Here is a 15,758-nt window from a genome sequence, read left to right on the forward strand (position 1 = left end):
GCGGACTGACCATTTGGAAACTCTGGCACTGCCCGAGGGCCCAGGATCAGTAGGGGGCCCCATGAGATGCCCCTGGTACCTTTTTCTTAGGCTTTTTTGAGTTTGGACAAGGACACAGGGGCCCCATGATCCCCTATTGCCCGGGGGCCCCATGACTTGTCAGTCCGCCCCTGGCTGGGGCTACACAGATCATCAGTGCCCTAATGATCAGTGTAGATGTCCCCTCCGAGGAATGCCGATTACCGGCTCTCCTCTCCTCTCCTCTGTCAGCGTGACAGCTCGTGGGGAGAGAAATGCCGATAACCGGCATTTCCCTGTTTACATGCGATCAGCTGTGATTGGATACAGCTGATCACATGACCGAGCCGACATCTCCGGCTCTTTCCGTGAACCGGTGATCCGCTGTGTCCGGAGCCGTGGGAGGACGTCATATGACCGCCTCCCAGAACGAGAGAACCGCCTTACGCCCGTCATTTTACTATACGGCGGGCGGGAGACGGTTAAATTTACATAAATTTTAATTCCCGTCATTTATTCAAGGTTTGGAAGAGTTTTTTTTTTTTTTTTTAAATGGGGGTTAAGATGTAAAGACGGTATAAATATATAACGAGATCGTTCATTTTATAATGTTTCAACCGTTATTGTTAGAGTGACACGAGATTATATAGCAAATGAAAAAAAAATTAATTTTAATGTTTCCGTAGGAAAAAAAAAATGTTATATGAAGAATCCTATAATAGTATTTCAATGTCAACAATAAAAAAGGACACAGAGTACATTACCGTCTCTGTGCTGTTTACATGCCAATATTTTATACACAATTTTCCCTGTATGGTGTCAGCTGTCAGTTATTTCTGCAAATTAACTGCCAAAAATGAAGAGGAACAGAATCACTTAGTGAGCTGGTAACCACGGGTTACCTTTCATATGCCTTAAGATAAAGCTGAAGAATGGGATGTTGGGAGGATAATTAGACAAAAAAAAAAAAATCAACTTACAAAAAGCAATAAAAAACAAAAAAAAAAAAAAAATTCTACGATACGAAATATAATCCCTGGGAAAATGAATATGCAAACAAAAAGGTGATACTACAGAATGCCTATTTTAACCAAAGTTTTACTTTAAGTATAAACAGTTTTTATTTTATTTTTTTTTTTCCATTTTAAAGCATTAGCAATTCTCAGGAAATACAGTACACTTTTATTTATCCAAATTTTTTTTTAACCCTTTGAGCACTGAGAATGGTTTAAGTAATCATCGTTTCATAATAATAAATACATTTTCTTTAAAAAAAAAAAAAAGAAAAAACGGAAAAAAAAAGTAATTTTGTGCAAAAGAAAAAAAAATTAAAAATGAAACAGTGCCAATTACATATCCGTGTGGCTTGTGACTTCAGTTATTACTGGAAACAAATGAAATGACATCGCTAATAAATATGCATAATTTAAACATGAACTTTTAACAATATAGATGTATAGTCTAACAATTATATTTTTTGTTTTAGAATAATAGTTTTTTTGAATATTTTATAAAGATTTTTTTTTGTTGCATCCTTTGAATAATTTACAATGCTTGGGTGTTAAAAAAAAAAACAAAAAAACAAAAAAACAAAAAAGAAAGTCAGTTGCAAAGAACAAAAAGCAAAAACATTAATTTTCTGTCATTCAAGAGGTTCATTAAAAAATGATTTTTTTTTTACACTATACATAGGCACAGTTTATGTAAAATGGGTATACTGCATCAGATACTGAAAAAAAAAAACACCAGTTAAAAATGCCAAGGGTGGGTAGGGCAAGTTGCCTTAAAACGTCAATCACAATCTCCAAAATGCAAGTTTTGTACATTATATACACAGTTTTAATCCTTGCTTGGTCACGGGATGGCAAACCAAAAAGGTCCCAGTGGATGTCTTAACTATTTCAGTATCAAAGAAGACCGCAGTTCTAGAACCAGTTTCAAAGCGAATCTGAGCCAGCATTTTTTTTTTTTTTTTTTAGAAAACAAATAAATAGAAAAAAAAAAAAAAAAAAGGAATATTCCCCAATTAACATAAAATAGTGCTCCAAAGTACTCAGAGGGCTAAAGGTTCATTTGCTGAAAAATACCAGTACACAGGTCAAAATGAAAAATAGTGTACCAGATTTTAAAGATAGAAATGCTTAAATAAATTGTCTCTTAATTCATGCAGCCGGCGCACAGCTTTATCCAATTTCCAAGTTTCCAAACTCGTATCGGGGCGCTAAAACCTTCATAGGTAACCTGTAACAAGAGCTGATTATGCACCTCCATTAAATGCTATACATTTTACAAAACAAGTTCGCACCCCCCACCCCAGAGGAACTCTCCGGAGCTAAAATAGGAACGTGTGCCAAGTTCTTAATTTTTTTTTTTTTTTTTTTCAGCTTTAAGGCTTTTTCCTGACAGTTTTCCTCAAAGCAAATTACAGTCAATTTTCTAATAATAATAATAATAATAAAAAAAATCAAATGCTACTGCTTCTCCATCTCCGACACGTACAGAAGATGATCTTCCGGGGACTTCCCGTGTGTTTTACTCAAGTGAAGTTTCACGGCGTGCTTGCTTGCAAATGTCCGGTTGCAAAGCTTGCACTGGTAGGAGGAGCCGGTCTCGTCTTCGGGAGAGGAGGCCGTTAGCTTTTCGGAGGGGGACTTGGTTTGTGCTATCTGGTTATGTATCTGTTCATTGGACAGTTTGGATAAGTCCCTTAGTCTAAAACCTAAGTGGGATTCAAGATGGCCGATGTAGGTGGAGGGAGTCCTGATTTGCGAGGCGCAGTCGTTACAAAAAAACACCGGGTGCCCCGTGTCTAAGTTCTTGAGGAACTTTGTCCCACCTGTCCTTCGCAGCTGGTATTTTACATTGGCCAGCCAGTGGCTGATGGTGGTCATGGAGAGTCCCGTAAACCGGGAAATGTGCATTCTCTCTTGAGGGCTCAAGTCAGACATGATGAACTTCCCCTCCGAGGTCTGCCGCAAGCTTGCCGCGAACTGGGCTTGCAGGATGAGCAAGTGTTGCGGATTCCAGTTGGACTGTCGCCCTTTCCTCTTCTGAGCCGGCGTGTTTTCCTCCGGTTCTTCTATTGTGGTGCCGTCAATGTCAGACTTCTCAGATATGCTGGTAGGTGTAGAAGATTTTGATGTGTGGCTTTCTGTCAGGTTCTTCAGCATATCAGAGATATCTGACAAGGCATTCTCGCGCAGCGGTGAGTTTGACATGAATGACACGACTGCAGATGTCTTTGCCGTTGTCACTGTAGATGAAGAAGATGCGGTAGACGACGACGTGGATGACAAAAGCGCTGAAGCCAGAGAGCAGTTTTTGTCACTCTTCCCTTTCGTCAAATCTATGGGCTGGTCATTGTTGACATGATAAAAATAACGGTCTGTTAGGTGGTCGGTTTTTTTGGCTTGGATGGGCGACGCGGCTACGGCGGCCTTTTCTGCCAAGCTGTTACTCATTTTGAACAACATGCTCATTGGGTCCAAAGCCGGTAGGGATGGCTTAGCCGCCTTGCCGAGGTGGATGTTCATAACCGACTGCAACGCGCTTAACGGGTTGACAAAAGGTTGCTCGGGAGGGTGGTCTGTTATTATAGCCGTACTGCTACTTAAGCTGCCAATGATGGACTTGACGTGGTCCTTGCCATTTACTTCTGGCTCCAGGGCGGGGCTCTCTTTGCAGTTGTCTTTTTGTGGAGCCGGACTGTTTTGCTGGCTTTTAAATACAACTTCGCTCAAAGCATCGGGCTTCAGAGGTTCGCTGATTTCGCTTCCGCTGGGGGACGGCGTCGCTCGCTTGATCGGAGAAAACCTCTCCTCCGGTTCCTTCATTTTCTCTTCCACTTTGGCCACCTTTTCCGTCACCTTCTTGACCAGCTCCTCCATGGCATGGAAATTTGTTTTTGGCACAGGTGAGGTCTGGCTGCTCGGTGGAGAGACTAAGGGCTGATTTTTGGAAGGTGACAAGACATCGTTACTTCCAAACATCGGTTTCAGCGGAGTACCTTTTCCTGAGGAACCTAATGATAACTTCATCATGTTGGGAAGTTGGTAAGCCGCGTGGATGCTTGGGTAACCTCCCCAGCTCGGTGTGCCATTCTGAGCTTTGTTTATAGCGGAAGTCACTGTGTTTTCTAAAGATTTAAGGATGTCTAACCCCCCCTTAGGGCTCTCTTCCAAATCATTTTCTGTTAGGTAATGGTATTTAGAAGTGACGTCAAACTTTTCCTCATCCTCGCTTGCCTTTTCTTTCTCCTTGATTTTGTCATCAGTGATGGCTTTGTCGACCTCTTTTTTGATGTCTACGGCCAGTTTTGGTGACAGAGAGGCACCGTTATTGGTGGGGGGTGTAAAAGTGGTGGCGGCCAGCGGCACAGATTGGACCTTCTCGTCCATAACTGAGTTTGGGGTAATTGGGGATTCAATGACAGGCTTTCCTTTCTTAAGGGCAGAGTTTGTCACTTTTATAAAATGTCCCGTGACCATCATGTGGCCAGTAAGTTCTTGTAGGGTGTCATGGGAGCTACCACATTCCATGCATTTGAGAATCTGAGATTTCCTAGCTTCGAAATGCCAAGCATAGCTGGCTCCGTTCTGGTGGCCGTACCGGTTATTTGGTGTTATATACGGGTTTGAATTCTTTTGCAAAGCATCGTTGGAATCTGAAATTGTTGCTTTTGTCGTCCCCCCCGTCGAGTCAGGAGAACTTGGAAGTTCGAGTTCTAGAGACAGTTTTTTTCTAGAAGCTGGAATAATTTTTGCTGCTACGGGAGTAACAGGTTCTTTAAGAGGCACTTTTTGGTAATGTTTTGTTTTGATCATGTGAACGCTGAGGTCCTGAAGGGATTCGAAAGAATGCCCGCAGTACATACACTTCAAAACTTTTTGGGCATCTTCCTTCCCTTCCATTTCAAGTAATGACCGTTTACGAGGTTTCGACCAACGCTTGGGGTTGTTGTTATCAGTTTCGTGGTTGTCGTCTCTATAGTGTCCGGTTTCGTTCATGTGAACGGTTAACTCAACCAACGTATCGTAGGCGGCGCTACAGTCTTTGCAACGGAACTTACTGGCTCCCGTAAAAATTGAACCGTAGAGTTTGCTGCTCTGCCTGTACAACTGGACGGTACTGAAGAGGCTTGGCTCGGGGAGCGCTCTGCTTTGGGATACTTGTTGGAGAGTTTTCGCCATGGCCGTCTGGTGCCAGTCAAAGCTTCCACTTCCGCAACTGCTGCTGCTACTGCTGCTGCTGCTGCTACTGGCGTTGTTTTTCTCTGGCGTGGACTGGTGGAGGTTTAAACTGAGGTTTGACCAGTAAGAATTGGAGAGGAAATTATTGTAGACAGCTTTCATCTGCTCCAAACTGTCCGACACGCCGGAATCCTCTAAAGGGGCCAACAGCTCCTTGGTTTCCTCCTCGTTTTTGATGGAGCCGCTCTCAAAGTCCGCCATGCGGTCGCTACTCTCGCTGACGTGAGACTCGCTGTCCATCTCGTGGCTGGAAAATTCACCAGCCGGGGAGTGCTGGTAACCCGGAGAAGACTTTTCCGCACATGCATACTTTGCCGACGGTTCTCCGTCCACCACGGAGTCCTCCACCTCGCCATCTTCATCAACAAGTGCGGCTGCCTTCAGTTCATCAGACACGTAGGCTACAAAGGAAAAAAAAAAAGAATTAGAGACGGCAGTGACCTTAATAAAAGTTAAATAAAATTCATAACGAGTTACATATAAGAAAATGGCGGCGCATTTACATTTAATAATAAATAAAATATGGCGTTTTCTTCTCCGAGAAAAATAGCTAAAGGAGTGATATAAAAAAAAAAAAAAAAAACTCTTCAAACATAATTTGCCACCTTATTCTTCTCAAGGGGCAACAGCTTGAAATTAAAACTAAATTTGAAATTAATGAAGCACATTCTAGAGGTGGCATTCATTTCTAAAGTAATAAATTACTTGTATCAACCTTAGAGACAGCAGTTCCTGTCTGTCAATTAATATGTCTCATGCTTTTTCTACCCCTAATGCATTTCTTGACAGACAGCTTCACAATTTAAATTAAGCACACATTTTTTTTTTTTTTTTTACTCATTACATTTCTGATGCTGAACCTTTAATAAACATAAAGTAGAGAACTATCAATATAATTCCTACAATGAAAGAAATTTACATCAATTACAATAAATTAAAAAATGATTTAGTTTTTTGTATGTGTCTTGAGTGTATAAAGAAAATGGCTTAAAAGCTTATAATCACTTTTTATTTTAAGTAATGTTGGTGCAGTTCTCGTACGGCTGATTCATTTTTCTTTAACCCCTGGCACCCCAGATGGGCTGACTTGCATTGAATTCTGGGTAATGACTTTCTTTCTTTTATGTGAAAAAAAAGGTTATTATCTGTATGGTAATAATTGTAATGCTTTTGTGCATTTTTTTTTTTACTGAAATTTCAGTTTTTCATCACCCAAGGAATTAGGTTCCAGAATCCAGCAAAATAAATATTTTATATATATATAAATATTTTATATATATTATATGTATGTATATATATATATATATATATATATATATCCATTCAGTCGTATCCGTCCCTTGGCAATTGCATGGACCGTCACTCGTAAGCGACTTTTTCATACATACATATATATATATATATATATATATATATATATAATTTTTTTTTATAGCCGTATATGTATATATTAAAGATCAAAAAAAAAGAAAGAAAAAAAGAAAGAAAAATATCTCTATAAATTACACAATAATTCTTACTATATATATAGTAAGAAAAATAAATAATTTTTATATACTAAACATCAAACCCGTAAATATATATAGGTTTTTATAGCCGTATATATATATATATGAAAGATAAAAAAAAAAGAAAGAAAAATATCTCTATAAATTACACAATAATTCTTACTATATATATAGTAAGAAAAATAAATCATTTTTATATACTAAACATCAAACCCGTAAATATATATAGGTTTTTATAGCCGTATATGCATATATTAAAGATAAAAAAAAGAGAGAAAAAGAAAAAAAGAAAGAAAAATATCTCTATAAATTACACAATAATTCTTACTATATATATAGTAAGAAAAATAAATCATTTTTATATACTAAACATCAAACCCGTAAATATACCCGTAAATATATATAGGTTTTTATAGCCGTATATGTATATATTAAAGATAAAAAAAAAAAGAAAGTAAAATATCTCTATAAATTACACAATAATTCTTACTATATATATAGTAAGAAAAATAAATAATTTTTATATACTAAACATCAAACCCGTAAATATACCCATAAATATATATAGGTTTTTATAGCCGTATATGTATATATTAAAGATCAAAAAAAAAGAAAGAAAAAGGAAAAAAAAGAAAAATATCTCTATAAATTACACAATAATTCTAACTATATGTATAGTAAGAAAAATAAATAATTTTTATATGCTAAACATCAAACCCGTAAATATACCCGTAAATATATATAGGTTTTTATAGCCGTATATGTATATATTAAAGATCAAAAAAAAGAAAGAAAAAGAAAAAAAAGAAAAATATCTCTATAAATTACACAATAATTATTACTATATATATAGTAAGAAAAATAAATCATTTTTATATACTAAACATCAAACCCGTAAATATATATATATAGAGAGAGAAAGAGAGAGTAAGAATTATTGTGTAATTTATAGAGATATTTTTCTTTTTTTTCTTTTTCTTTCTTTTTTTTTGATCTTTAATATATGCATATACGGCTTTGATCTTTAATATATACATTTTTTTCCAATATTATTGCATTAAGACAACTGGTATATATACTCACATTTCTACCTTTAAAAATACAAGTAGAAATACTTTTTTTTCTTGTTTTGCTGGCCTCATTTAAACTGTGCTTTTAAAATGCAAGCAATGAAAGCATGAGAGGGTCACATGTACTGCCCAAAAAGATGCCACATTGTCATGCCCGGTTATCTTAATGCAGAAAATATATATTGGAAGAAAAAAAAAAGAAAGATAAATATATGTATTTTTAAAGGTAGAAATGTGAGTATATATACCAGTTGTCTTAATGCAATAATATTGGGAAAAAAATGTATATATTAAAGATCAAAAAAAAAGAAAGAAAAAGAAATAAAGAAAGAAAAATATCTCTATAAATTACACAATAATTCTTACTATATATATATATATATATATATATATATATATATATACGGTATATCCTTTTGATTGTTTGCTCCACGAGCTGGGCCCTCATATTCCTTCTGTACTGAAATGTATTGTATTTGTACTGTCTGACCTTATGTTGTAAAGTGCTGCACAAACTGTTGGCGGGATATAAATCCTGTATAATAATAATAATAATATATGTAAAGAGCTGCGCAAATTGATGGCACTATACAAGTACCTGTAATAAATACAGGTATGGTAATAATTTTAATGCTTTTAATGCTTTTGTGCATTTTTTTTACTGAAATTTCAGTTTTTCATCACCCAAGGAATTAGGTTCCAGAATCCAGCAAAATAAATATTTTATATATATATATATCTCCATTCAGTCGTATCCGTCCCTTGGCAATTACATGGACCGTCACTCGTAAGTGACTTTTTCAAACATACATATATATATATATATATATATATATATATATATATATATATATATAAAATTTATTTATTTTTTATAGCTGTAAATGTATATATTAAAGATCAAAAAAAAGAAAGAAAAATATCTCTATAAATTACACAATAATTCTTACTATATATATAGTAAGAAAAATAAATAATTTTTATATACTAAACATCAAACCCATAAATATACCCATAAATATATATAGGTTTTTATAGCCGTATATGTATATATTAAAGATCAAAAAAAAAGAAAGAAAAGAAAAAAAAGAAAGAAAAATATCTCTATAAATTACACAATAATTCTTACTATATATATATATATAGTAAGAAAAATAAATCATTTTTATATACTAAACATCAAACCCATAAATATACCCATAAATATATATAGGTTTTTATAGCCGTATATGTATATATTAAAGATCAAAAAAAAAAGAAAGAAAAAGAAAAAAAAGAAAGAAAAATATCTCTATAAATTACACAATAATTCTTACTATATATATAGTAAGAAAAATAAATAATTTTTATATACTAAACCTCAAACCCATAAATATACCCATAAATATATATAGGTTTTTATAGCCGTATATGTATATATTAAAGATCAAAAAAAAAAGAAAGAAAAATATCTCTATCAATTTCCCCCCTTTTTTTAATAAGTACTAAAGCAAAATGAAAAAAAATATTAAAATCTAAGAGCATATGCATGAAGCTATAATCCAATGGCTTTTCTATTCTTTTTTCTTTTTTTGTGTTCCTCTTAACATTTAGTGACATTTCATGGCATATGCCCAGTATGTGTACCTCTCTTGTATATGGCCTTTTGGCTGCAGTTTTAAAACCTTCCATTTGTGTCACTTATGCTTGTGTATCACAGCGGGGAGTCGAGTTCCTTGCATTGGGAAAGGATGTACAGTCATTTTGTGGTAATGCAACTGACACGGAGTCAGATGGACAAGTTACAAAAAAAAAAAAGAAAAAATGAAAAAAAAACAGCTACTTCACGGTAGATATTAATAGGTCAGTTCTGTTTCCAAATTGTACAAAAATGCTATGAAGCAAATAATGAAACCTACACAATGCAGAGCTAAAATCCCCAACACAGATCACAGAAAGAATTACCAATGGCATCCTTTGGAACAAAGTAACCTCATTTGTAAAAACAGCGATGAGCCCATTTCTGCGACATCAGCTTGTCCTGCTTGTATGGACCCAGTTGTGCTTTTGCATTAAAGGAAAAAAAAAACATGTTTTCAGGTGTATCCTGTTGGAATTTACATTTAGTATTTCTGTGTATCTAAATGCATGTAAGCTCTAAGGACCAGGGCCCTCTGTTTCCTCTTGTACCAAATTGTATTGTAACTGTCATGTCTGCCTTCATTTTGTAAAGCGCTGCGCAAACTGTTGGCGCAATATAAATCCTGTATAATAATAATGTATTGATGCATTTTGGTAAGTGTTAATGCACAAAAGCACATGTAATAAGTATCTTTACCCTACCATCTTCTATCATTTCTATGTGACAATATTATTTTTTAATTATTATTATTTAATTAATTAGGCATTTTGTATTATTTGATTGTTTATTATTATTAGTAGTATTATTATTAGTAATAATATTATTAATATTAATAATAATTTTAGCTATTGTTTATTATTCAGTTATTGTTATTTTTAATTTTATGGTAATTCCCATGTTTTACTACATTATTATTTAATTAATTAGGCATTTTGTATTATTTGATTGTTTATTATTATTTAATTAGGCATTTTGTATTATTTGATTGTTTATTATTATTAGTATTATTATTATTATTATTAATAATAATAATAATATTATTAATATTAATAATAAATAATAATTTTAGTAATTGTGTATTATTCAGTTATTGTTATTTTTAATTTTATAGTAAATCCCATGTTTTACTACATTATTATTTAATTAATTAGGCATTTTGTGTTATTTGATTGTTTATTATTATTTAATTAGGCATTTTGTATTATTTGATTGTTTATTATTATATTATTAGGCATTTTGTATTATTTGATTGTTCATTATTATTATTAGTAGTAGTAGTAGTAGTATTAATAATAATAATATTAATATTATTAATATTAATAATAAATAATCATTTTAGTTATTGTTTATTATTCAGTTATTGTTATTTTTAATTTTATGGTAAATCCCATGTTTTACTACATTATTATTTAATTAATTAGGCATTTTGTATTATTTGATTGTTTATTATTATTTATTTAGGCATTTTGTATTATTTGTTTATTATTATTAATATTATTACTACTAATAATGTTAGTTATTGTTTATTATTCAATTATTGTTATTATTTTTAATTTTATGGTACATCCCATGTTTTACTACATTAAAGGGAAAAAAAAGAAATAACATATTTGCTTTTTTATTTTAATTATTACTATTATTTTAGTCTGTCCCTCTCACATTTCTCATGTGACACAAGATTTTGCAAGATACATTGCAAATTAAAGCAGAACCGTATTTAAATGTCAGCCTATAGCTGTGTCTTGCTGGGATGGATAAATCAAGAGGAATAGACTGGCTGAAATACTTCACCTGTCCTGGAGAAAATACTTGTCTTCTCCCTCCAGTACAGGTCACATGACCAAAAGATTAGACCTTTGGTCATGTGATCTTTATTAAAGATATACAGCATCGTTCATTTTGATTGAAGTTCTGCTTTGAGCACGCAGATATATCTTAATGATAAATTATCTCAGTCGGCGTGTAATCCATTCCCCTTGAAATATATATATAAAATAAAAATAAATATATAGACACACGGGGTCTTCAAAAAGTTTCTGCACTTTTCTAAAACTCCATTTATGAAGAATTTAAAAACGTGACAACTCTTATTCTAAATTGCAAGCCCATCTTCCCGACCTCACCATTTCCAGTGGAATTGAAGATCCCCTTACCCCTAAATATATATATATACACACACATACATATTGCTTTTATATATATATATATATATATATATATATATATATATATTATTATTATTATTATTATACGGGATTTATATTATTATTATTATTATACAGGATTTATATTATTATTATTATACAGGATTTATATTATTATTATTATTATTATTATTATACAGGATTTATATTATTATTATTATTATTATTATTATTATACATGATTTATATTATTATTATTATTATACAGGATTTATATTATTATTATTATACAGGATTTATATTATTATTATTATTATATAGGATTTATATTATTATTATTATACAGGATTTATACTATTATTATTATTATTATACAGGATTTATATTATTATTATTATACAGGATTTATATTATTATTATTATTATTATACAGGATTTATATATTATTATTATACAGGATTTATATTATTATTATTATTATACAGGATTTATATTATTATTATACAGGATTTATATATTATTATTATACAGGATTTATATTATTATTATTATTATTATTATTATTATACAGGATTTATATATTATTATTATACAGGATTTATATTATTATTATACAGGATTTATATATTATTATTATACAGGATTTATATATTATTATTATACAGGATTTATATATTATTATTATACAGGATTTATATAGCGCCAACAGTTTGCTCAGCGCTTTACAATATAACGGGAGACAATACAGCAACAATACAGTTCAATACAAGAGGGATAGGAGGGTCTGATCCTGGGAGCTTACAATCTAGGATATATATATATATAGCCCTAAGGGTCCATGTACACTGCAGCTGATAAACTCACATTCAGGAGCTGTTCTGTATTTTTTTTCAGCAGCCCCTGAACCCTCCCTAATGTTCTCCTATGTGTCCGCGTACACATCATCGTTTACAGGTAGTTGAGTTTACAGTCTTTTTTTGAACGCACCAAACTCGCGTTCAGGAGTAGATTTTACGAGCGTTTCAAACGCAAAACGCTTGCAAACGCGGTTAACTGCGTTTATATTTAGAAGCGTTTTTTTTAACTGTTCCATATCCAGATGCTGTCCGGAGCCTTTTTTCATCATCAGAAATGCATGCAAAGCGTTTTCCATGTATTCAAATGGACCCGGTACACCAGCGCAGTCAGTTCCAGGTTTCCCGTGAAGGAAAAAAATGGTAGAACGCGCCGCATTATGCTCATGATGGGATCCATAGTGAATACAACCAGAAAAGAAAGGTGATCTCAACACATACTGCTCTCTCTGCTTCTGCTCTCTCTATTTCTCTCAAAATGTCTAAAATAGTTATTTTTTTTTTACCATTTTTCAGTGCATTCTGGACATTTTTGAAGGTCTCCCGAGGTTATCTTTTAAAAACAGCTTCTAAACGCAAACGCGTTTGCAAACACGTTTTTTAACCTACGTTTTCCAGCGGTCAGTTTCTATCAAAACCCAGTGTAAAACAGTGAAAAACACCAAATCGTGCTAGATATAAAAAATGAATTAAATGAAATAAATAAAATCATATATGAAATATTGGTATTAAACATCCCTCGCTGCCACTATATAAATAAATCCAACAATCGTTTTAAAACCCACACATGTGAAAAGCGGCGCACACACTGAACAGTGCCAAACTAATCATAGAAAACAGCAAATATAATAAAACATAATTATCCAAAAACAATAACGTGTGAAAAAAAAAATTAAAAAATTATTTTTATATATATATATATATATATATATATATATATATAATTTTTTTAATTTTTTTTTCCCGCATATTATTGTTTTTGGATTATATGATAATAAACTAAATGATAAATGTGACTCTAAATATACCGTCACTTATCTAAATCTACCATATACTGAAATCAACTTCCAGTGAAAAAAATCAAAAAGTTCAGTGACAAAGAAACAACCAGCGAGAAAATCAAAAAAGTTCAGTGATAAGGAAACAATCGTTTTTATCGTTCAGAAGAGTTTTCCAAACGCCCCGTGTGCATGAGCCCTTAAGCTTTGACAATAAAACCTGGAAGCTGATTGGCTCCTACGCAGACTTTTCACTCTCCAGTTGTAGTAAATAATCCCCAGTATGGGTTGCGGAATGGTCTTCTCGTTTGACAGCGGCCCTCAAGCAAGATTGTGTTCCAAAGCAGGAAAGAGATGGAACAGAGGGGGTATTGTTGAGTAAATGTATTAAGGCAGCCTTTCTCAACCAGGGTGCCCAGGCACTCTGGGGGTGCCTTGAGGCTTCCTCAGGGGTGCCTTGGCAAAATGTCTAAAAAATTCCCAAAACTTGTATACAAGCCAAGTCTACCATTTGGTTACACAAAGCCACAGGTTTTCATTGTGCTCCATTACGACTTTCTAGCCGCCGGCATCCTGACAACCAATGATATCATCAGTTGATGAGGAGGATGTCAGCTACCTGCACAGCATCCTAGTTTGACCCTCCCCCGCCCCTCTCCATCAGCGCTGGGGTCACATTAGCTCAGTGATGGAGAAAAACTGAGGGAGAAGAGAAACACTAGAATACTAGTCAGTACCAGTGTGCAAAAGTGTATTTTCTTTGGAAGAATAAATCACCTCCAATGTTGGGTGTCCAATGTGTGTGGATGTTGCTGCGTTATATATAACTATTAGAACAGCTTTTCACATTTTAGAATGGGGTGCCTCGAGACTGTCCATCATTTTAAAGGGTGCCTCAAGGCTGTCCATAATTTTAAAGGGTGCCTCAAGACTCTCCATAATTTTAAAGGGTGTCTCAAAGCTGTCCATAATTTTAAAGGGTGCCTCAAGGCTGTCCACAATTTTAAAGGGTGCCTCGAGGCTGTCCACAATTTTAAAGGGTGCCTCGAGGCTGTCCACAATTTTAAAGGGTGCCTCGAAGGCTGTCCACAATTTTAAAGGGTGCCTCGAAGGCTGTCCACAATTTTAAAGGGTGCCTCAAAGGCTGTCCATAATTTTAAAGGGTGCCTCAACACTGTCCATCATTGTAAAGGGTGCCTCAACACTGTCCATCATTTTAAAGGGTGCCTCAAGGCTGTCCATCATTTTAAAGGGTGCCTCGGGACTGTCCATAATTTTAAAGGGTGCCTCGAGGCTGTCCATAATTTTAAAGGGTGCCTCAAGGCTGTCCACAGTTTTAAAGGGTGCCTCGGGACTGTCCATAATTTTAAAGGGTGCCTCGAGGCTGTCCATAATTTTAAAGGGTGCCTCGAGGCTGTCCATAATTTTAAAGGGTGCCTTGACTGAAAAAAGGTTGAGAAACACTGTATTAAGGTATTACATGTGATATCTGAAAAATAAACCAGTGAGGCCTTTTTTTTTTTTAAACATAGTAGCCTTTTCTTCTACATAAATTAATTTTCTCTTTCCATTCATACAGAGCTGACACTACGTCAGACCCTTATAACAAAGGAGCTTACAATCAAATATCCTTGCTGTTGGGATGCACTGGAACTTGGCAGGTGGTCAATTGCCCGAGACCCGACCTGCCATTGCTGACTCCCTTGCTAACTACATGGCTGCCCAGTGCTTTAGATACTTTTCTGGAAACTGACCAAGAATAATTTTGCAGTAGGTGAAGTCCAAATATCTGATCTTCAAATGTGTTTCTGTTTAGTGACGTAAAAGGTACTAAGTCTGTTGAATATGCATGGCATCCAGGTGTCTATCATTTGCAGGAGAACTCAGCAGTCACAGTATAAATATTCCTCAGTGTAGGTTTTATTTAACCTACTAGTATAACTGTTAGAGAGAGGCAGAGCATAGCTATGCACAGAGAGAACCTAAAAGCCCAGTCAGAGAGAGTCCTTAGTGGAAACAAACCTAGGAAAACCTACAAAGCCCAGGCAGAGAGGGTCCTTTGTGGAAACAAACCTAGGAGAACCTACAAAGCCCAGGCAGAGAGGGTCCTTTGTGGAAACAAACCTAGGAGAACCTACAAAGCCCAGGCAGAGAGGGTCCTTTGTGGAAACAAACCTAGGAGAACCTACAAAGCCCAGGCAGAGAGGGTCCTTGATGGAAACAAACCTAGGAGAACCTACAAAGCCCAGGCAGAGAGGGTCCTTGGTGGAAACAAACCTAGGAGAACCTACAAAGC

General features: G+C 34.3%; 1 protein-coding gene across 1 annotated transcript in view; it reads right to left on the reverse strand.

The window, feature by feature from the left end:
• Positions 1-1,098: 1,098 nt before the first annotated feature.
• Positions 1,099-15,758, reverse strand: part of TSHZ3 (teashirt zinc finger homeobox 3) — a 187,341-nt gene continuing 172,681 nt past the window's right edge. Inside the window, exon 3 of the mRNA XM_089655258.1 lies at positions 1,099-5,668. Coding sequence (XP_089511384.1) covers positions 2,490-5,668 — 3,179 coding nt within the window. The 3' untranslated portion in view covers positions 1,099-2,489. The remainder of the gene's footprint in view (positions 5,669-15,758) is intronic.

The sequence above is a fragment of the Staurois parvus genome, unplaced genomic scaffold (assembly GCF_062004578.1).
Source record: "Staurois parvus isolate SC_StPar_1 unplaced genomic scaffold, SC_StPar_1.0 ptg000830l, whole genome shotgun sequence".
Classification (NCBI taxonomy): Eukaryota; Metazoa; Chordata; class Amphibia; order Anura; family Ranidae; genus Staurois; species Staurois parvus.